This window comes from Lactuca sativa, chromosome 2, assembly GCF_002870075.4.
Source record: "Lactuca sativa cultivar Salinas chromosome 2, Lsat_Salinas_v11, whole genome shotgun sequence".
Taxonomy (NCBI): Eukaryota; Viridiplantae; Streptophyta; class Magnoliopsida; order Asterales; family Asteraceae; genus Lactuca; species Lactuca sativa.
This window is the reverse complement of record NC_056624.2, coordinates 202,764,379-202,788,814: the sequence shown is the minus strand read 5'-3', so window position 1 is coordinate 202,788,814 and position 24,436 is coordinate 202,764,379. Positions and strand designations below refer to the sequence as shown.

At 32.0% G+C, this 24,436-nt stretch overlaps 2 protein-coding genes and 1 pseudogene across 2 annotated transcripts; 2 read left to right on the top strand and 1 right to left on the bottom strand.

The window, feature by feature from the left end:
* Nucleotides 1-4,967: 4,967 nt before the first annotated feature.
* Nucleotides 4,968-6,235, bottom strand: LOC111916200 (KH domain-containing protein At2g38610-like; annotated as a pseudogene).
* Nucleotides 6,236-12,864: 6,629 nt separating this feature from the next.
* On the top strand, nucleotides 12,865-15,404 carry LOC111900812 (uncharacterized; the record flags this gene model as incomplete). The annotated part of the gene is made up of 1 exon (XM_052768643.1): nucleotides 12,865-15,404. A coding segment is annotated over one exon (1,239 nt), but the record flags the coding sequence as incomplete, so codon positions are not given.
* On the top strand, nucleotides 14,176-15,333 carry LOC128125849 (uncharacterized). Its single transcript, XM_052769036.1, has one exon. The coding sequence runs from the start codon at nucleotides 14,176-14,178 to the stop codon at nucleotides 15,331-15,333; it is 1,158 nt and encodes a 385-aa protein (XP_052624996.1).
* Nucleotides 15,405-24,436: the final 9,032 nt, after the last annotated feature.

Genomic DNA, 24,436 nt, shown 5'->3' with positions numbered 1-24,436 from the left:
TGCCATCAGTATCAGGTGAGTCTCCTTAATTATTCATACATGTGTGATAGAATAGTTGTATTTGTAATGACCAGCTGGGTCTAACTGTTATTTTGTATTATGTTGTTTATGTGTAACTGAGACCGCATATAGTCTCCAGGGTTGCTGATAACCTATAGGGCGTGCTGTTGCTCACTGGGACTGTTGGTTGTCCCCAGGGTTGCTGATAACCTATAGTTGTTTATTTATGATGTGATGTATGTGGTATCTTGGATAAATCACTAAGCTCCGTGCTTATAGTTGTTGATATATGTGTTTTAGGTATTTATGAGGATCACGGGAAGGCAAAGGTGTGATTGTACATACTCGCTGGGAGATTTGTTACTGGGGAAGTATGTGATACTCTGATATTTTTTTATGATGATTTTTATTTGACACTTATGCTTTTGATGCCTTGGTTTTTGAACAATATTTTGGTAATTTAAAAATGAAAATTTTGGTTTAAATTTAAGGTGTTACAAGACATGTTAACAAAGTCGTTGCCTACAGTGAAGTTCAAGCTTTGCTTGGACTTGGTTGATGCTCACATGAGGTAAGCTGTAACGCCTGTAGATCCGGGCTAGTCAATTTAGAGACAATAAACATCAAAAATGAGTTTTTGATGGAAGATTATTTAGAAGGAATAATCTTAACCAAGTGGTAGTATATGTTACAAGGGTTCCGTACATATAAAGAATGTCGAAATCCGAGTTATAACGAAGAAGTTATGGCGCGTCGAAGTTTTACGTCAAAACCGGCACGACATTAGGAGAGGTAAATAGTGAAATTACGATAGAGGACTTTTTAGCCTTAGTGATCTAAACAAAAGTTGTAGTATGCGTTAAACCGTGAACATACAACAAAAAAGAACGACCAAATCTGACTTCGTATGAGGAAGTTATGAATTTTCTAAGATTTGGCATAGCAGTGCACGACCCGATATTCAAATTTTAGATCGATCGATTTTTGGCCAACGCAACCTAAATGAGAATTGAAGAACTCATTAATAGTAGCGCAACGGTAAAAAGACAGACGAAAACGGACGTCGGATGAAGAAGTTATGAATTTTTAATGGACTTTTCCTGTCCCGACCTGTTAAAAATATAACTTTAAAAATAAAGTCAAAATTAGCCGACGGAGTCTAAATGAAAGTTATAGAGTACATCCCCACCTATGTGTGGATATAAAGAGCGTCAAAAATGGAGTTCGTATGAACGAGTTACAAATTATAATAACATATTTACGTATTAAAATCAAGTATAAATCATATATACATACACACATATATATATATATATATATATATATATATATATACATATGTATATATCATTAGAAAGGTATCGACGATGCGGTGATAATAAGACTAGTGTTGAATACTTTCGACATTAGTTTAGTACAAATATCGTTAAATCTATTTAAAATAGTATTATAAAAGGGTGTTTAGTTGTTTATATAACTATAAGGTCATTAAGTAACTATGAGGGTAGTTTTTGAAAATTCAATTACTACTAATAAGAGCCTTGGGCTCTCGTATTTCTTGCACCATTCTCTTGATTCAAGAGTTTTTCTCTTTTTATCCCCCGAGCATTTCGGTCCCTCGTGATTCGACTTCTCTTTCTGTAGTTTTAGTATAGTAAAGTGAGCGCTGAAGCGTTGCATGAATCTTTCTTAGAAAGATTCAGCGACGAAGTTCTGCCCCTGCAAAGCTCGACTCCTAGCTAAACCCCCTTGTAAGTAAGTTATGCTTACCCTATTTTAATATAACTTATATTTCAAATTAGTATTGTTATTTTGAACTTATAATAAATATTTGGGCTATTATTATGACCTATATAAGTGTCGTTATAATATCTTTTTAACTACTCGCGGTACGGGGAATCTGGTTTAAAGGGCCGCATAGGGTTGTTGGATTTCAGAAGTGCTATATGCCAAAATGGTCCTACCCTCTGGTGTTTTATGTCTGGGCCATATCTATACATAGTGGTTGAAAAATATTATTTAAACGCATATAATAATAATAATAATAATAATAATAATAATAATAATAATAATAATAATAATAATAATAATAAGACTAATAATTAGTTACGGTAAATATAAGACTAAAATCTAGTGGTAATAATACTAGGTTTCGTTGAAGGAAATTATTTTAAAGTAAACAAAGTGTTGTCCGAGTACCGAGTCACCACCTTATCAAGTGAGTGTATAGTTACTTTCATCTTACACATAGATATGAAGTATTTTATATAAACTACGTGCTATGTGTGCATATTATTTGTATACTTGCTATCTATGCTGGATGAATGATTTTATACAAGTTTTAAATGATTTAAACTATATATGTATTTTATAACTACGAATATGTTAGGTAAAACATGGGTAGATGAAAGATGAGAGATGAAGGATGATATGAGTGAACATAGGTAGCTATAGACTTAGTGCCTAATAAATAACATTGGCAGTCTATGGACTTAGTACCAATTGAATAAACTCTGGTAGCTATGGACTTAGTACCTGTTAGATAAACGTTGATAGCTATGGACTTAGTACCAGTTAGATAAACGTTGGTAGCTATGGACTTAGTACCTATTAGATAAACACTGGTAGCTATGGATTTAGTACTCGATAAATGAACTTTAGCAGCTATGGAATTAGTGCTTTATGAACACTGGTAGCTATGGATTTAGTATCTGATGAATGAGCTTTAGCAGCTATGGAATTAGTGCTTTACGAACAAGCATTGGCAGCTATGGACTTAGTACCTATCATATAAACCCTGGAAGCAATGGGCTTCGAAATGAACGAATAAAGATAGATGATTCTTAGGGTAGATCCTTAATAGTAAGGAAGCTAATGGGGATGGGTAGTTGGGTTAATTGTTGATGTTTAAACATAATAATTATATTATTATGGGTTGAAAACCCTATGTACTCACCAAGTTTCCTAACCTTATCCACTCAAGCTTATTTGTATCATAAGTGTCGAAACGAAGCTACTTTACACTGAGAGATTTAAAAGAGATGTAGATCACTAGTGTAAATGAATGTAAGTTTTGTTTATGCTTATGTTTCTGTATTGACAATGACATCCCAAGGTTTTAAAAGGAATAAAAATACTTTTCTTCATAAATGCTTTGATAACACATTTATCATGTTTTTCTAGGAACAAATTCCACAACATTTTTATTAAACGAAGTACTCTGATTTTTTATAAAGCATAAACAAAATCGGTATTTTCTGGCCGTGAAAATGAGGATGTCACATAAGCCCTTTAAGGCTTAATGACAGGAAGGGAGAGGAAGTTCTTGTTTGAGGTGGAGCTCATAGGATGCTCAAGTCAAGGTGGAGATTGTTAAATGTGATTTGAGCATTTGGAGCATTCGTATAGAGCATTTAATTTCAATGGAGCACTTGAAACTTAATGGATTACTTGGGGTTCATGGAGCATGTAACAAAGGAATAGATCATCTGAGAAAGGGATGGATCTCCTGACAAAGGAACGGATCAAGTGAAAAAGGAACAGATCTTCTAAAAGGAGGTATGGAGCACCTGGAAGTGGAATGGAACATCCTATGCTTGGATGCACCACTTAGAAGTCAAGGTGTGCCACTATTGGAACTTGATGTGCCACGAAGTGACATGATATGTCATCAAGTGACTGGATATGCCATCAAGTGACATGATATGCCATCAAGTAACAGGATACGCCACCAAGTGACTAGATATGCCACTCATGAGGTGGATGTGTCATTGTGGAGTGGATGCCTAGATATCCCAACCTTGGAGAGGATGTGTCATCCCTTAATCAAGATGTGTCATCCACATCCCTTGATATGCCAAGGTATCCCATGATGATCTGTATGCTATGAAGTCCCCCATGATGCTCAAGATTGTTCAATGAAGCTAAGAAGTTAAAGATGCTCAAGGATTATTGCTTGATGTGCCACTATGATGGTTGATATGCCATGATGATCCTAATATGCCACTTTTGCATCATGACACTATGGATCATCATGCTCCATCATGTGCGTTGTTGATGCTCATGCAATGATGAATGTTCCAGAAGATGCTACATGGTGAATTGTGATTGGTTGATACCTTTCATAGGCCTATAGGCCAATGGGCTTGATCCATTAGGGTTTTAAGTCTGATCCCTCAAGTATAAATAGGGATGCATGCTAATTCATTTTGTATCTTGAATTCTAGAGTGTTAAACGATTCTTTATGAAAATTATACTTGTAACCCTTGTTTGAGAGCTCTGAAAAAAATACTCCCCTCCTACCTGTGGACATAGGTCTCCTTGACTGAACCACGTAAATACTATGTCTGGTTTGCTTTTAGCTTTGCTTATTATCCATTTAACACTACAAACAAAAAGTCATTTAGTGGCACACAAAAAGTGCCACTAAATACCAAAATAAGTGTCACTAAAGGTCTCTTAAAGAATCAACGGCACAAATAAAATATGTCACTAGAAACGCTCATACTAAAACTCTTTAGTGTCACTTTTTTATTTTCCACAACAAACGAAAAATATTTTGTGGCAAAAATTTTGTGCCATTAAATACCCATGTTATTCTAGAATTTATGCTACATTTAGTGGCACTTTTTTCTTTGCCATTATACAAGAAAAGTATTTTGTGGCACATATTTTGTGCTAGTAAGTGCTCATCCGATTATTTTATGCATACTACATATAGCAACATATTTTTTAGTATAATATAAAATTAAAAAACTAATTACATTATACGTGTGTGGAAAATAACAAAAATTACATTGATTTTCATCACTGGTATTTTATTCTTTAGATACAATGTCTAAATAACTGTCAAATAAGTCTAAATATGGAACAAAGTAAATAAATAAATAAATAACCTAACAAAGGTAGCAAAAAAAAATTTGAAACATTATTACTTTAATTTCTTCTCCAAACTTCATGCTAACTTTTAATATTTGTGACTCTTGTCTCTTCCTACCATGCCACTTGTATTGAATGGTGACATACTTCCACTTGGTCAAGTACTATCTTTTTTGAAATTTGAATTCAGCATGGCTAGCTCTCTTAATTGTTGTCTTTTGATATAGTCTACTAATTCATCCTGCAAACAGGAAAACGTTTTTCTTTTTAGATAAAGTCATATGTTTTTCAATTTCAATATTTTACTGACATCTTTAACTTTTGAAGAGTGTATATATAGATGATTTTAATCAAGATTTGTAGCAATAGAAGAAAAGGTAACATGATAAAAAAATCATTTTGAAGTTGAACATAGCCCATTTAACTTTAAAAGTCAAAGTAGAGGAAATGATTCATATGTGGTAATCTTGAGCTCAAAAAACTACTTTCAGTTTCAAAAAAATGACATGTACATCAATTAATACATCCAAAGTAGAAAGAAAGTGTTTCAAAACTATAGAAAAACAAGTTTGACTTGAAATAATGAAAAAGGAAGAGAGAATTTATTATTAATAAGAAAGAGACCATAGGTTTTAGCAACTCATGGATAACTTCCTGAGCTTGCCTCATCCTTAAATCAACAACACATGGTGGTAAATCGGCCTCAATCAAAATGTGAAGTGGCTCATTTAAATGCTCATAACTCGGTCTTCCCCTCTATTTCTCTTCCTTTAGATTATGAACAAATATTAAAAAAGTATAATAATCATATGGAAGAACCTTATCATGATCTTTGATTGACCTTTTTCCTCTTATATACACACGACACCCTGTTGTAGCCTCTACATGTTTTAGTGAATTTCCTTTAAGTCCCAAAATTCCGTCAACAAAGTTAAACTAAAATCCAAATAAAAACATGTCATTCAAGTGCCCATTTATATATATTTTGATCTAAAAAAATCAAGATTCCTATAATTAAGAAAGCTTACATTTGGGAAGGTATCAACGGGAATTTCCAATCATAAAATTCGCTTAACTGTCTATGAACTAGGGCTTACTGGAGTTCCTTGTTGATCCATTGTCATTCCACTTAACCTCTGACATAACACAAGATATATAACCTCAAATGTTTATTAGAGAAATAAGAAGTTATGGAGTTAAATAAGTAAAATTATTAGTAACCTCTTGTGGAAATCCACTCCAACCACGTGGAATATGTGACATAATATCTAAAGAAGCCATGGGGCTCAGGCTTCTATGTTGCAATCTATCAAGCTCATTATACCCTTGGTTTTGTAGCATACCAGAAACCTTCATAATTTCTGAAATAAATGATGTTGAAGTCAATAGTTAAAACTTAAAGAAATATGGGTTATCATCACTACTAACATCAACATGCTTCATCAAAATCAAACATGTAATTATAGGAAATTTTAAGCCTTGAATAATGTTGTGGTCCTATTTAAAGGCTCACATCAAATAAGAAAGGTTACATTTATTTGTTTATGTCATCTGACATGCTTGTAGTGTTTATTATGTAGGAGAGAACAGTTGTACTATGTTTGGCATGCACTGGACTGGTACCAATACATGATACATGATTGTTCTTATCACTTCAAGTGATGAGTTATATAATATTTATATAATCATACGAATGCAAGAGAATTTTAAGAAGATTTTCTAAGATATGATCTTGATGACTAGGGTTCAAAGAAGTTTTTGACTACTCAACTTCTACATTTCAATACAATCGAGTATCTGTGACTCTTATCTCTTCTCATTATGTAATATTTCTAACCCAAATGAGGGTAAAAGAGGAAAATTGTTAAGATAAAGAACATACATGGGTGAGCAGGAATATAGAAATACATAAATCTATCATATTTCCATATTTATCATGTAAACTAAGATATTTGTAATCCAAGAAGCATAGGCACTATGTATGCAATCACAGGTGTGAAAATTAAGATACATATAAATATATTATAATTAAACTAAAAATGAAGAATATATTAGGAATTACCGAAGACATACCAGGCCAAAATTTACTACAACACGCATGCCAAACATTTTCATATCTAACTACAATAAAAGGTAAGTGTTGTTTAGTTTTCTGTTCAGGTCGTGTGTTACATGATTTTCTAACTCAATTTCCAACCACAAATACTTGTTCAATACACTAACATTTTGTTCTAGATGTTCGCAATTCAAATTAAACAATGCTTCTTTCTTGATAAATGTATATTCATAGTGATAACAAAGATATGTGACATGTCATCAGTATTATAGGAAGTCCATATGAGAATACATGGTTGATTTCTTATTAAAACAGGAATGCACATCATTCATGTCAAACATTATCATGAGGATGAGAACATATGAATAAGTAAATCTAAAAGAATGGTTTGACTTATGAAACAATTCAAAAGGGCACATTAGTAGATCAAAGAAAAAAATGGAACACAAGTGGTTGAGAGAGTACCGACCAACTCTCATAGAGCCTGATTTTTTTACAGAAAAGCAAGTGGAGCAGCCAAAAGGGAGGTGGATGATTCCCCAACAGGAACATGAGACTCACTTTTTGACGCGGCCATAAGAGAGAAGTATGGTATCTGCTCTTCAAAAGGAGAGGATATATGCTCATTATTTGTCGCCATTGCAATTATTATGAGATGCTTGTCCAATCTAGATTTGAGCCTAATCCTTAGGACTCGGTTCGAAAATCAAATCAGAAGAGCATTCAACCTTGCAGATAATGTTCTACCCTAGGAATTGTAGCTTGTGAATTGTACCTTGATCTCGAACCAAGGAAGATGAGGGCGAGCAACGCCGACGAAAGAACGGGTCGATGATAGAAAAATTGGAAAGAGAGGTTGTGGATTTTTCCCTCTTTAGAAACTCCGACCTAACTAAAAATTTGCCCACTTAATTTTTTTTTTCCACTGAGAGAATATGAGAGATTGTCGATCTAAAGTAAAGCATATGGAAGCAAAAAATTAATACCATAATATCTATAGTGGCATAAATTGGTTGATTCAAAGAACATTTAGTGGCTAATCCTTTTACATGACATAAAATATGTAATTTTTAGTGGTGTTTTAATTATTATGTCATTAATATATTTGAATATTAGTGGTATAAAATATTAAGTGTCATTAAATCCATTAATTTTTATAGTGATATATAAAATATGCCACTAAAAACATAATATAGTGGCACAAAAAAATATACCATTAGAAGTGTATAAGTCTTAAGGGAGTGGCCTCGCCACCCCTCTCGCCAGAAGTTTCGCTATGAGATGCTACTCCATCCCCACCAGCTCGCTAAAGGACGCGCCAGGAAGAACTCGTCAAGAAGCTAGCGACATGAGAGAGATAGAAGATCTTAAATCTGATTGGCTCTTTCCTTTTTCTATTTTCTTTTCGTGATTCACCTTCGCTGTTGCCTCCCTCAATATCCTCTCCACAAACTTTGAGTTATTCACTTGCTTTGGGGAAAAATCACAATTTCGAAGCTTGAAAATTGAAGATGGGGGACTCTGTCGCTGCAATTAGTTCCAGGGAGGAAGAAGACTAGAATATCTGAATTTGACAGAAATAATCATCCAAAAATCTCATACTTACACATCACACCCCATCTTAATTCCTCTTACAAACCAAGTTTCTAAAATTACCAAAAAGACCCTGCACTTAAATATTATATTTATTTTCATGTAATTGATTTATATTATATTAATTGTCGGTGGTTTAAAAACATAAAATTTAATTAATAGTTGTGCCTAAAAAATGTTTGTGTATTAAAATAAAGTAATTTTATCAAATTAGAAAAAAAAAATTAAAAAAAAAATAAAATGTTAGGAATGTTACTACTTGTTACCAAATGCTAAGATTAGGTGTTAAATAGAGCAAAATGAACTGGCATTCAAAAAACTATGTAACAAGATGCTAGCAGTGTTACCATTCCTCTTAGACTAAGTGTATGTCACTGTATGTCATTTAGCATTTTATTTTTTTAATTTCTCGTTTTTCATGAATATTTAAATTCTCGACGGAAGTTATAAGACATAAAATTAGAGATTTAATGTATCTTTTGAGTACAATTCTCTATTCTATATTGGAGATTTTATTATATCTTTTGAATACAATTCTATATTCTATAATAAACTAATAACATGATCTTATTTTTCGATCAGTTAAAATATGCATCGAATATCATATTACTACATTTTAAGTTCATTTTTTTATTTTCATTATTCAAGCTAAATTTGTTGCTATGGTTGGCTATGTGTACCACTTTTAATGCAGAGAGTATCCAATGTTAATTAAAAGTATTTTAAAATAATATTGTGGCGAATCTTGAACTCCGTTTATGGTGTGTGCCCCGCACATTGTATATATATCCGTCTCTGGTTTACGGTGTTTCATGTGTACATGTATTCTCTCAACTCTCAAGATGTTCAGTTTTTTATCTGCATTTGCACCTGCACCTTTACTTCATACACCCTCTTGTCTTTTTTCTCAGGGGTTTGAGAATTACAAAGGTGCAGGTGTATCTGCAGACGAAATGCCATCTTATATTCTTCCATCTCTCTCGTCTCTCTCATAAACACACACACACACTGACATACATACATATACATATATGAACTTATACACACACATATATGTGTGGGAGTAAGTGAAGGAAGAGATGGTTTCAACGCAAATTAAGGTAAGTCTTCAGTGTTATTTATGGTTTCATGATATTTTAGGTGTTCGTAAACTCGAACACCGTTAAGGTGAAATTTTTATTTTCACTGGCTGAACAAGTCTGGCCAGAAAATTTCAAGAAAAAATCAAACTTAGCTCAAATGATATATATATATATATATATATATATATATATATATATATATATATATATATATATATATATATATATATATATATATATATACACTACAGATTTTATCGGTTGATCATTGCATGCATGGATGTGATTGGATTTGTTCAAACTCTTTGATAACTTGAAAGTTTGCAGCTTGTATGGACTCATCTTTGACCGAAATTAATTCTCAGCATTTCTATATTAAGATTACTGCTAATTTTTATATATATATTCTGGTATAATTGTATTTAGATATGAGGGAATGTTAATTTACGATTTGAAAACGCCAAACAAAAGTTACATTAATACAGACTTTCGTTAATATAAAAATGATAGGGTTCATTAGGGTTTTCAGAAAGGGTAAATTAGGTAAATGGATTCGCAGCTACAGGAGGAAAATGGAGAACATAAGGTATCTTTTCCAACGACTTAGTTTTTCCATGTAATTTTATTGTTTATGATGAAGTTCAGGAACCAGGGCGATATGATGCTGTAGTAACTGATTTTATTTTGAGTTTGGAATTTTGTTCTTTGCACAGTGTGATTATATATATATATATATATATATATATATATATATATATATATATATATATATATATATATATATATATATATATATATATATATATATATATATATATATATATATATACTTTAAACGAGAAATTGTGTTTTTAAGATTTATCATTATTAACATGTTCTTTCCAATTAAATTACATAGAAAGTATAATCTCTTGAACTGAATGGATTTAGATAAGTTGCACAAATTAGGGAGGTATTAAGATATACTAACATCCTCCTACAGCTCAATAATGTATGTGATAGAACCTGCAAGAATGATAAGGACACTCTAACATCATATCTGACAGGAGTAATAATGAGGAGGCTGGAATACCAAGTTTGGGTTCTTCACAGATGAGTTCAGTAATGTCAGCATCAACGACAGGAAGCAGAGATCTATGTAGAATAGGAGATTCAGGATCAATAAGTAAGAACTTAATTTCTTAAGTAAGGGCTTGACCAGTCCCAGCCCAATACATGGGCAAGGTGGGCTTAGGCCCAGGGCATCAACAAATTAGGGGCATAAAATTTGTCCAACAAGTTATACTATATATATATATATATATATTTCGGAACTTTGGCCCAGAATTAAGTCCAGCACCAACAACAGTCCAAGAAGAAAAAAGGCGTGACTCTCTTGAGGCGTCTATACGAGAGCTGAAGCGGAAGCGGCGGCCAAGCGGGAGATTATTTCGTGAGCGCCAAGATGCTGTCGAGAACTTCAATCGTCAATTTTGTAACGGGAACCCTTGAAAATCGTGAAGATCGAGACTCTTAATCGATGTCTATGGTCCGATTTCTATTCACCTTTCTCCGTTTCTTATTCTATCTCTCGAGACTCTTAATCGTGGAGATCGAGACTCTTCAGTCTCTACCATTCGATTAAATTGGATTTTTTTCCTTCATTCGGAGTTGTATCAACGATTCATAGGTGTAGCAACGATTTGGGTTGGATTTTTTTTCTGTCTAAAGCAAGAGGAAAACAGAATCAATATATAAATCGTAAAATCGGTGAGTTCTTTTTTTCGTTTGTTTGTTTCTTATTTCTTTCTAAAATTTCCGACATGAATCATCAATTCATCATATTCATATCTTCACTGTATTTGATTAAATGATTGGGTGATTAGGTCAATGGTTGATTACTTGATTTTGTGATGTGAATACAGAATACAGGAGGCTTGAAGGCATATCTGAAAGCTGAAAATCAAAAAAGCATGGTCTGATTTCGTTTTTTTTTTTAAATTTTGGTGAGTTCTTTACTTCTCTCAGTCCCGGCCCAATACATGGGCAAGGTGGGCTTAGGCCCAGGGCATCAACAAATTAGGGGCATAAAATTTGTCCAACAAGTTATACTATATATATATATATATATTTCGGAACTTTGGCCCAGAATTAAGTCCAGCACCAACAACAGTCCAAGAAGAAAAAAGGCGTGACTCTCTTGAGGCGTCTATACGAGAGCTGAAGCGGAAGCGGCGGCCAAGCGGGAGATTATTTCGTGAGCGCCAAGATGCTGTCGAGAACTTCAATCGTCAATTTTGTAACGGGAACCCTTGAAAATCGTGAAGATCGAGACTCTTAATCGATGTCTATGGTCCGATTTCTATTCACCTTTCTCCGTTTCTTATTCTATCTCTCGAGACTCTTAATCGTGGAGATCGAGACTCTTCAGTCTCTACCATTCGATTAAATTGGATTTTTTTCCTTCATTCGGAGTTGTATCAACGATTCATAGGTGTAGCAACGATTTGGGTTGGATTTTTTTTCTGTCTAAAGCAAGAGGAAAACAGAATCAATATATAAATCGTAAAATCGGTGAGTTCTTTTTTTCGTTTGTTTGTTTCTTATTTCTTTCTAAAATTTCCGACATGAATCATCAATTCATCATATTCATATCTTCACTGTATTTGATTAAATGATTGGGTGATTAGGTCAATGGTTGATTACTTGATTTTGTGATGTGAATACAGAATACAGGAGGCTTGAAGGCATATCTGAAAGCTGAAAATCAAAAAAGCATGGTCTGATTTCGTTTTTTTTTTTTAAATTTTGGTGAGTTCTTTACTTCTCTACTTGTCTTCTGAATTCTGATTATGTATTTCATTATCTATGATTATGTATTTCATTATTTCTGATTATTTCTGATTATGTATTTCATTATTTCAGATTTTCAGAAGGCATATATGAAAAGTGAAAGCTGTAAAACGAAAAAGAACTGTGATTTTGATTTTTTTTTCCTGATTTAGGTGAGTTCTGTACTATTCTTCTAATTCAATTTTACCATTTTCTGTTTCATTTTAATATATGTAATTTCGTTTTTGTAAACTTTTTGTGTTTTTGTTTCTTGTTTTTGTGATGTGAATCAAGATCAGGAGGCTTCTTTATTCTGATATTTGACAACTATGAAGCTGTGAAGGTTGCTCAAATTTTGCTGCTGTGTGTTATTGTTCAGGTTGTATCTTTCCTTCATTCCTTGTTTAGTGTTTATAAGTAGATTTGTTTTGTTTTAAATATGATTCCCCAAAAACAACCATCTGGTGCACAAAATAGAAAACGAAAAAAAAAAAGAACAACAAGAGGCTAATGAATTAAGAGGGTCTTTGAATAAATTTTTGGTTAGAAATCAAAATGTTAGTGATTTTGAAAAAAATGATAATTTTAATATTCCACCAAGTACTTCCAATGATTCGATTGATCTTTCTAATGATTTTGATAAAAATGACTTTGTTGAGAAAGACAAACCAAGTGATTTTAATATTTTTGATCCTAGAGTATGGGATGATTTAGATTCAGAAATGAAAGATTTACTAATAGAAAAAGGGCCAAATAGAGAAATTGATACAAACATAATTTTTCCAAAAGACGCACTTGGTAGACATTTTTCTTTTGATTTTTATACACGTAAATTAAAAAATGGTGATTGTTTTGATAGAAAATGGTTAGTGTATTCAAAAGAACTTGATAAAGTTTTTTGTTTTTGTTGTAAACTTTTTAAAACCGTTCGAACTAAAAGTAATTTGGCAACCGAAGGAATTAAAGATTGGAAGCATCTTAGTGAAACATTAAAACAACATGAAAATAGTTTTGATCATATGGTTTGTTTAAGAACTTGGACTGAAACACGTACTAGGTTAAATAAAAATGAAACAATTGATAAAGAGCTACAAGAAATGATTAAAAAAGATACCGAACATTGGAAAGAAGTTATGGTTAGAATTATTTCTGTTGTCAAATGTTTAGCAAAAAATAACTTAGCTTTTCGTGGTTCAAATGAAAAAATTTATGAAAACTCAAATGGTAATTTTTTGAGTGTAATTGAATCAATTGCTGAATGGGATCCGGTAATGAAAGAACATTTTCGAATGATTAAAGACAAAGAAACACATAATCATTATCTTAGTCATAAAATTCAAAATGAATTAATTGATATGTTGGCATCCGAGGTAAAAAGTGCAATTATTAAAAAAATAAAAAATGCAAAATATTTTTCTGTAATTCTTGATTGCACTCCGGATGCTAGTCACCAAGAACAAATGACTTTGATTATAAGATGTGTAGATTTGGAAAACGTTCCACTAAAAGTAGAAGAGTTTTTTTTAGAGTTTTTAAATGTAGAAGATACATCCGGTCTAGGTCTTTTTAATGTTTTACAAGATGCTCTAAAATCTCTTGATTTGGATATTAATTATATTCGTGGTCAAGGGTATGATAATGGGGCAAATATGAAAGGAAAACACCAAGGTGTTCAAAAATGATTGCTTGATATAAATAGTAGAGCTTTTTATATGCCTTGTGGATGTCATAGTTTAAATTTGGTTTTATGTGATATGGCAAATTCTTGTCAAAAGGCAAAAACTTTTTTTGGTACATGCCAAACGATTTATAATGTTTTTTCTAATTCAACAAAAAGATGGAGTGTTTTACTTCAATTTATAGATGATCTAACACTTAAATCATTATCATCTACTCGTTGGGAAAGCCATATTGAAAGTGTTAAAGCAATAAAAACACAATTTTCCCAAATAAGAAAAGCTTTAAAAAAATTATCTATAGAAAGTGATAATGGACAAGTGTGTAGAGATGCTGATTCATTAGTAAATGGTGAATTTTCTAGTTTTGAGTTTATTTTAAGTTTAGTTATATGGTATGAAGTTTTGTACAAAATTAATTTGGTTAGTAAAAAGTTACAATCCAAAGAAATGCTTATTGATGTTGCTGTAAAAAATTTAGAGGGGTTAATTAATTATTTTGAAGGATATAGGGAAAGTGGGTTTGACTTTGCTATTAGTGAAGCTAAAGAAATAGCAAATACTGTTAAAGTTAAACCCGAATTTTTAAAAAAACGTGATTATAAAAGAAAAAAACAATTTGATGAAATTCCAAATACCGAAAGAGAACACCAATCTTCTCAAGAAGCATTTAAAAGATATTATTTTATTGTTATAGTAGATATGGCTCTTGTTCAATTGAAAAGTAGATTTGAACAAATGCAATATTTTGAATCTATATTTGGTTTTTTATTTGATGGTTCCAAATTAGTTTCTTTAGATGATGATAAATTAAAAAAATGTTGTTTAAATCTTGAGTCCAACTTGACAAGTGGTGAAGAATGTGATATTGATGGAATTGGTTTATTTATTGAGTTACAAATTTTGCAGAAAATGTTACCTAATGAAGCATACAAATGTGAAGGTCCTTGGACATCTATTCAAATAATGGAGTATGCAAGAAGAATGGATATGTTCCCTAATGTTTTGGTTGCATATAGGATCTTATTGACAGTGCCGGTTAAGGTTGCTTCCGCGGAAAGAAGTTTTTCAAAATTGAAGCTTTTGAAATCGTATCTCCGAAGTACTATGTCTCAAGAAAGATTGAATGGATTATCACTTTTAAGTATTGAAAGTGATTTTCTACAAAATATTGATTATTGTAAAATAAGAGATATTTTTGCTTCAAAAAATGCACGAAGACAACGGTTTAGATGATTTTTGTAGGTTTCGTTTGTATTGTATTGATTGTTTGATTATAAAATTTACTATATTTTTGATTTTCTAAATTTTTTATATATAAGGGCATAAAATTTTTTATCTCGCCCCGGGTAGCAAAAAACAATGGACCGGCCCTGGGCTTGACATTTTAATATGATTGTTGACGTTTTATATGTATAGCAGATGTTAATAATATTGATGATCCAACATGTAAAGTAATGTACTGTACACTACCCAATTATTCGTATCTAATCATACCCACAAAATGTCTTTATATATCAAGTTTTTCCAAACTGTACTTTCACTACCATAGAGGATATGGAAAAGTCTAAATCAATACATGACAAATACGGTAACAATTACACTAGTTAACAAAACAAAGGGTCTTCTAGATACATCCCGAGCTATCGTCCAAATACCTGATCCCTTCCTTTACTTTATCTTACTTTATCTTGAATATAAACGACAAAGTAAAGAGTAAGCTAATGAATAACATTTTCCTTGCATCAATATCTCATGACACAAAAACAATATATATATATATATATATATATATATATATATATATATATATATATATATATATATATATATATATATATATATATATAGGAGCGTTCGAAAACATTTCTTATCACGAGAACATTTGAAAACAAATTTGGATCACACAATTTTTTTAATTAAAATTATAAAATAATATTAATGTAAACCAAAAAATAGTTACAAATAATTAAAAAACTCACTACCTAACACCAGTCACCACCCAATCAACACCACCCACCACTACCACCCGCTACCACCACCCACAACCCATCACTACCCACCACCACTCACCACCATCACCACCACCACCAACCACCACCCGTCACCACCACCACCAGCCACCACTATCACCGCCCAACCACCACTACCCACCTCCACTACCCATCACCACTGCCTGCCACCACCACCCACAACCATTACCTACCACCCATCACCACCACCATCCATCACTACCTACCACCACCACCCATCACTAACCACCATCTCCACCTACCACTCACCACTACCACCACCACCAACAACCACCACCACCATCACCACCCAACCACCACCACCCGCCGCCACCACCAACCTCCACCACCCATCACCACTGCCTGCCACCGCACCCAACAACCACTACCTACCACCCATCACCACCACCCATAATTACCCACCACCACCCCCACCACCCACCACCCACCCACCACCACCAACCACCACCACCCATCACTACCCACCACCACCAACCACCACCCACCAACCACCACCACCACCGCCACCCATAACTACCTCCACCATCACCACCCACCCTCATCACTATCCACCCAGCACCACCCGCCACCACCACCCATCACTATCACCACCACTTGCAACCACATACCCACCCACCACACACCACCACCACCCATCACTACCATCCCGCCTCCACCACCCGTCGCCATCACCCCCACCCCCACCTACAAAGATTTGTTATTGTGTTTTTGATTCATTAGTTTTTTTTGTGTATATAATCACATGTGATTATATGTATTGAGTCACATGTGATTATATGTATCGAATCATATATGATTTATATGTTATTAAATACATATAATCACATGTGATTAAATACACGTGAAAAACTAGTGAATCAAGAATGCAAAAATGAATATTATTCACGTAAATCATATGTGATTAGATACATATAATTACACATGATTATATGTCTTTAATAAAATATTATTTACGTGGGTCGTATTTATTTTCGTGTTTTCGATTTAATAATTGACATCGTGTATTAAGTCACATGTGATTTTGTGTATTTAATCACATATGATTTACATAGACAATATTTGTTTTCACGTGTTGATTCAATAGTTGTTCTTGTATATTTAATCACATGTGATTATATTTATTTAACCACATATGATTCGTATGGAAAATGCTTATTCTTGCGTCGATTCAATAATTGTTCTAATATGTTTAATCACATGTGATTATATGTATTTAATCACATATGATTTATGTGGACAAGATTCATTATTTCTTTCTCAATTCAATAGTTGTACTCATGTACTTAATCACATGTGATTAAATGTATCAAATCACATATGATTTATATTGATAATATTCATGATTCAATATCTTTTCTTATGTATTTAATCATATATGATTTTATGTATTAATCACATATGATTAATGTGGAAAATAAAAACTATTTAATCAAAAACACGAAAATGAATCTTGTGTACAAAAATCATATGCGACTAAATGTACAAGAGCAACTATTGAACAAGAATGTGAAAATGAATATTGTCCATATAAATTATATCTAGTTAGATACATATAATCTCATGTAATTGAGCACACAAGAACAACAACTGAATCGAGAATGCGAAAATAAATATTTTCCACATAAATTATATGTGATTAGATACATATAATCACATGTGATTATATGCATTTAATCACATATGATATATTTGGACAATATTTATCTTTGTGTTCTCGATTCAATAGTTGTTCTTGTGTATATAATCATATGTGATTATATGTATCTAATCACATATGATTTATATAGACATCATTATTCTTTGTTCGTATAAATTATATGTGACTAGATACATATAATCATATATGATTATATGTATTTAATCACATATGATTACAATGGACAAAGAACACTTATTGAATCGAGAATGTGACAATGAATCTCATCCACATAAATCATATATGATTAGAGATATATATGTAGACAATATTTATTTTTGCGGTTTCGATTGAATAATTGCTTTTGTATTATTAATCACATGTGATTATATATATAATCACATATGATTTGAGATGGACAAGATTTATTTTTTGCTTCTTGATTTGATAGTTGTGCTCATATACTTAATCACATATGATTATACATATAATCACATGTGATAAAATACATGAGAACAACTATTGAATTGACAAAAAAAAAGTATATTATGTCTACATAAATCATATGTGATTAGATTCATATAATCACATTTGATTATATGTATTTAATCACATATGATTAATTTGGATAAAGGTTTGTTTTCGCGTTCTTCGTTCAATATTTTTTTATCGTGTATATAATTACATATGATTGTATGAATCTAATCACATATGATTTAAATAGACAAGATTTGTTTTTTCCAAATAAAATCATATATGATTAGAAACATATAATCACATCTGTTTAAATGTATTCAATCACATATGATTAAAGTGAAAAAAAAAACGATTATTAAATCGAGAACGCGAAAAAAATCTTAGCCACATAAATCATATGTGATTAAATACATATAATCACATGTTATTAGGATATCTGTGAACAATAACATAAAACAAGTAATACCTACATAATAGGAGAGTTAGTACTCACCTCCTTGATCTTGAAACTTAGCTAGCATGATCAATATGGATCCTTTCCTTTCCGAGAACCTACACAAAAATTATAACATTATTTAGCTTGTGTTTGTTGTATTAATCTTATAAAACTTACGTATATATTTCCTTATTTTCTCTTTGATTGTAGTCCTCTGTTTGGGATATGTTTTCTTACCTTTCAACACATTTTTAAATTTTGATAAAATTATATTGGTAAATTCACCCTTTTATCTTTTCAGAAATATAAAGATCTCATTGTAATAATTTTTGGCTTATTTTATATTAAATTTACAAGTTGGTAACTTTTAGCTGTCATATTTTGGGCCACTCAACATTCTTGGAATAAACTGTATCAATCTACTAATAATTACATCAGTCCCTTTATATGTTGGAAACTATACATCCATATATAACTATAGGCTTTTGAATTTTGGCATTTGGAGTTCTGATGAATTTATTACGATTTTTTGAAGACAGTGCATGAAATATGTGATAGCATGGACCAGCCTGAGAAGATTGCCAATTTTACCCCTCGAGGAGTTGGAATTTCGAAATATGATTCAAAGTTTGAAGAAAGTAGACACACTAAGATTTCCAGAAAACTAAGTCTCATGATTTTTAGATGTTCTTATTGACTTGCACGGATTTTAGAAGTTGGAGGACAGATTTGGGAAAATTGATCATAATATCTTCTAAATCATTTTTGGTATTCTACAAGGAATTAATGGTTAAGCCTTAATTTTATCACTTTTAACATGATTTTTGGTTACTTATTAGGCTATAAAGATGTGAACTTCAATTAAGGGTCTTAATGTTTGGCTTAATGAAGGTTCAAAGTTATGGATTTTCAAATAAAATGTCACTTTCATACTTATTAGGGTTAAGTTGCCAACTTAACCCATTAAGCTCTTTAAGTCACCTCTTTCGAGTCCTACACAATGGAAAATTAAATAAAGATATCAAAATATGTTTGGGGAAACTATGCAAGAATATAAAATTCAGTTTATAATCTCAACAACCAAACATTCAAGTTGTTGAATATGTTTAGGGAAATGAAGTCCAGTAAAAAACAGAGACATCCAAATGACGTTGTTTCAGCAAAAAAAAACCATCAACAAGCACCTACAGACTGCAACAATAAATACACCAACTTATTCTTGATTTATTTGTGGAGGTTTTCTCATTGTGGCATTTCTTCGAACACTTGGTGTTCAAAAAATCTATAAGCTGTCACAATGTCTATGAGATTATATGAGATAAGATAGAAGTTAATTACCCCAAATGAAAGAGTAATGAAGCAACAATAATAACAAGAATCACTAATCATCCAACAAGTATGTATTTGACGTCATTCAGAACTCATAAGAACAAATATGTGTAAGGAATAGAGGACAATTACCAAATATATTCGATGTCTGCTCCAAAATAAGGAACCAAAAGATAATCGAGATCTAAAACCCTAGCAAAAAATTCGTTGTATATTGAAGAATCACTTGACCAACACAATTCGTAAATCAAATCAATCGTTTGTTTGGCGAGGGGATCGTCTTCCAAAGAAGAAATGGTGGTTATGAGAGGAGAAAGGAGAATACGAGGACGGAAAGTTTGGAAATTATGGAGGAAATGAATAAGTGGTTTAAATTTGTTCTCAATTGTTCTCATTCTAAAAAATGTTCTCATTTGAGAACACACACACACACACACACACACACACACACATATATATATATATATATATATATATATATATATATATATATATATATATGGGGTTATGAAATATAAATTACAGTCTCACCTAAGCTTACGTACTAAACCATTATATTGTGTCGTTTTAACTTAGTAAATATACCAATTTCGGATTTCATTTGCTAAATATATAATCCCCCATACATTTCTTTCCTCTCTTATCGTTTAACTATCCCCATTTTCTTTTACCCGTTATCATTTATTAATTCACTATGTACATAACAATAAATAACGAGAAAAAAATCTTTTGGAAATAAACTTTTTTTAGGAAATCACGTATGTTTTAGGAAGAACGCGATTTGTTAAGAAATCACATAGTATTTTCTTTCTAGGAAAATCTTTAGGCAACAAAACAACGTAGTTTAATGAGGTTTAGTATCTAAGTTTAGATGGGGCCGAAATTCATATTTAGTTTTCCCATATATATATATATATATATATATATATATATATATATATATATATATATATATATATATATATATATATATATATATATATAGGGAAGGGTTATATAGAAAATAAAAAAACCGTAAAAATCATAAAAATGCATAAAAAAATACCTAGACATCACAAAAAAAAAGTTTGACTTTACACATCAAAAAATCGTAGCTTTTTTTTTTAAAAATTTCGCTGAAAAAAATTAATCAATTTTTTTATAAAAAAAAATTCAGAGATTTTGTGTTAAAATGTGCGATTTTTTTAAAAAAAAAAAAATTGTGATCTCTATGTATTTTTTTATGCATTTTTATGATTTTTAGGTTTTTTTGTTTTCCATAGAACCTAAACCTATATATATATATATATATATATATATATATATATATATATATATATATATATATATATATAGAGAGAGAGAGAGAGAGAGAGAGAGTAAATGCCCAAAGTAGCTGTTAAACATGGTCAAATGAGAAGCAATTTTTGATTTGTCATTTTAATCTGTGGTGGCGACCACAATAGGTCACGAGCAAGACGAACGACGAAGGTCCGGACTAGTGTGCACGAGTCACGATCATGGCCACCTATATCACAGAACCCTTCGTGGTATACATACTATACGGCCTAATATGCATAACAACTTAAAATGAACAATAAAAACACTTAGGGGGTGTTTTGATAGGAAAAAAAGAGGGTGTTTATTGCTTATTCCCACCATAACAAGCTAAGCTTAAGTGTTTGGATAATACCCTTAAAAATCAGCTTATTGTGTTAGGAATAAGCTAAATAAGCTAATTTTAATAAGTATCTCCCCCCTTGCTTATTGCTTATTGTTTATTCCCACCACAAAAAAGCTAATAAAGTAATAAGCTAATAAGCTAGTCCAAACACCACCTTAATAGAATCGAACTTAAGACCTAAAGAATATGTGACTAGCTCTAAACCTTGTGTATTTTTCATGTAAGTTTATATAGAAAAAACATCATAAATGGTCCATGTGCTTTTCAGAAATCTGGCATTTAGTCCTTAAGTTAAAAAAACCTCACAAATGGTCGTTTTGCTTTCAAAATTTTTGATGCTTGGTCCATATGCCTCACTAAATCAAGTTTCTACCGTTAAGTCTTATTCTATTAAAATAATGGAAGGTTAATTTTGTCTTTTCACTTGTAACGTCTTCTTAAATGAGGAAAATCATTATGTCATTGTATCTTCTTCACATAAACTCCCAAACCCGTCCTTCTCCTAAGTAAACACTGACTTCATCTTCATCAAACCATTTGAATACAAGTAACGAAATTGAGTTTTAGGGTTTAATCAAAAGGAATCGAAAATGGTTCTCTCAATATGGAGTTTGGGAGAATAAAATTTGAGCTTTAAGGACTTGCAATCGAGATACGGTATGATTTTTCAAAAAATCAATTTTTGTTTTCCTTGAATGTGTTCATGAAGAGAAATCATTGTCTTTGCCCTGTCTATTTTTGTGTTTACACAAGGATATGACAACTATTTCACATTGAAGATACACTATAGTGGTATCTTCACCAAGCCACCTGAAAGGAAATACATCGACGATACTGTCTCTTACGTAGATAATGTTGACACTGATTCATTTTCAGTCCACGATCTTGATAACATGGTTCGAAAATTAGGGTACAAAACTGAATAAAACATTTACTACCATTTTTGTATCCCTAAATACTGCTTAGACTGTGTCTTATTGACTTTAGGTAATGACCAAGACGTACTTAAATTGGTTTCATATGTCCCTAAACACTTCTCTAATTGTCTTTTTTAATATGTTTTACATAAGTATGGAACACATTGATTTTCTGCTGAAAAATCTTTGTGAGGTATTTAATGCTAAGATATATGAAGGTAGGGATAAACCTATCATCGCCTGCTTAGAGTATATTATAGAGTAGCTCATGAATAGATTATGTATTGTGTAAAAGGAAATAGATAAGTGTCATGGGCTACTAACTCTTACAACAAATCTAATTTTTTAGAAGATTAAGACTAAAGAATCTAAGTATGTAGCTAAGTATAATGGGGCGGGAAAGTACCAAGTGGCAAGCACATGGCATGATCCATTTGTGATAAACTTAAATGAAATAAGTTGCACTTGTAGGTTATGAAAGATTACAAGTTTTCCATGTAAACATGTTGTTTGTACTATATGGAACAAAATTGAAAATGGAGAAAATTCCCCAGATGTTGAGTATGAGCTACTCTAGGCCATTAGGGTATCATTTCTAGTCGATTTTGGAGTTTTTAAGTCATAAAAATGAGAGCTTGGTCACTCTCATCGTCCCATGTATGAGCTTTGTGAAAACAGAAGTCTTTTGGACCTAGGGATTGGATTAGTGCTCTTTTTATACATGCAAATGGATAAAGTCATAAACTTTATCCATTAAGACATCTATCTTGTATAGATATGGATGTTTGGAGGGTTAACTTTATGTATTAAGCACTTAATAGATAAATTTGGACAACAACATGCTATTTAGAGCGTAGTTTTAGCTACGCAACACGTAGCCCTAATTTCACCCATGTTTCGCCACATTAGGCTCTATGTTGGGCATAAAGCTGCTATGCTGACCGTAGATCAGCTGGAATTTGACTATTGACTTTTTGATCGTTGAACGTTGACTTTGACCAAGTTTGAGTTTAGGTCAACCTTAGTATTTTGATATATAGATTGAGACTTGTTTCATGTTTATTGTATAGGCGACCTGTAGAGCCGGTATTTGAATTCGTGATCAGTTTGGGTATCTTGTAGACTACGGGGTGAGTTTTCCTCACTGTACTCGTGGGTCGAATGCACCAATGTCGACCCACTAGATTGTGTTATGTATCCTTGTGTATAGGATGTTGTTATGTGGTAGTGATTTGTTAGATTTGTAGATCTGTATGATTACATGTACCTTTTGGTTATTGTTTATCTGTTGCATATGTCGACATAGTGTGGTTGGGTTGAGGCGATACGACTATATGTTGTAGGCCAACAAACCTGAGGTAATACATTCGGGAGACTATGGGTCTAGGGGTAATCCAATTTTACATTATGGGCCCGATGAGCATGTATTGTTTATGTATTGTTGTGTACGGTATTTTGGGGGAACTCACTAAGCTTCGTATTATAGTTGTTGGTTTCATGGTTTCAGGTACATCAGATTATCGGGGAAAGGAAAATGTGTGATTGTACACATCCTCCTAATTGATTATGTTTTGAGAGATGTTTGGATACTCTGATTCTATGGTTTTGTGTTGAAAACAATGGATTACTATCTTATGGATTTGTGGAATAATTTTATAAAAATAAAAAATATATATCATGGTTTTTGGAATGTTACATTAACTCCACAAAAACATCATACACATGTTCTTATTTCAGCTAGGCTAAATATCTACTTTGAATGTCAACTTGTATCTTTAAGTTTTAACTACAATATATTTATATGTATAGGTTGGGAGGCCTAAAAGAAGAGAATGGTGGGTGTTGTTG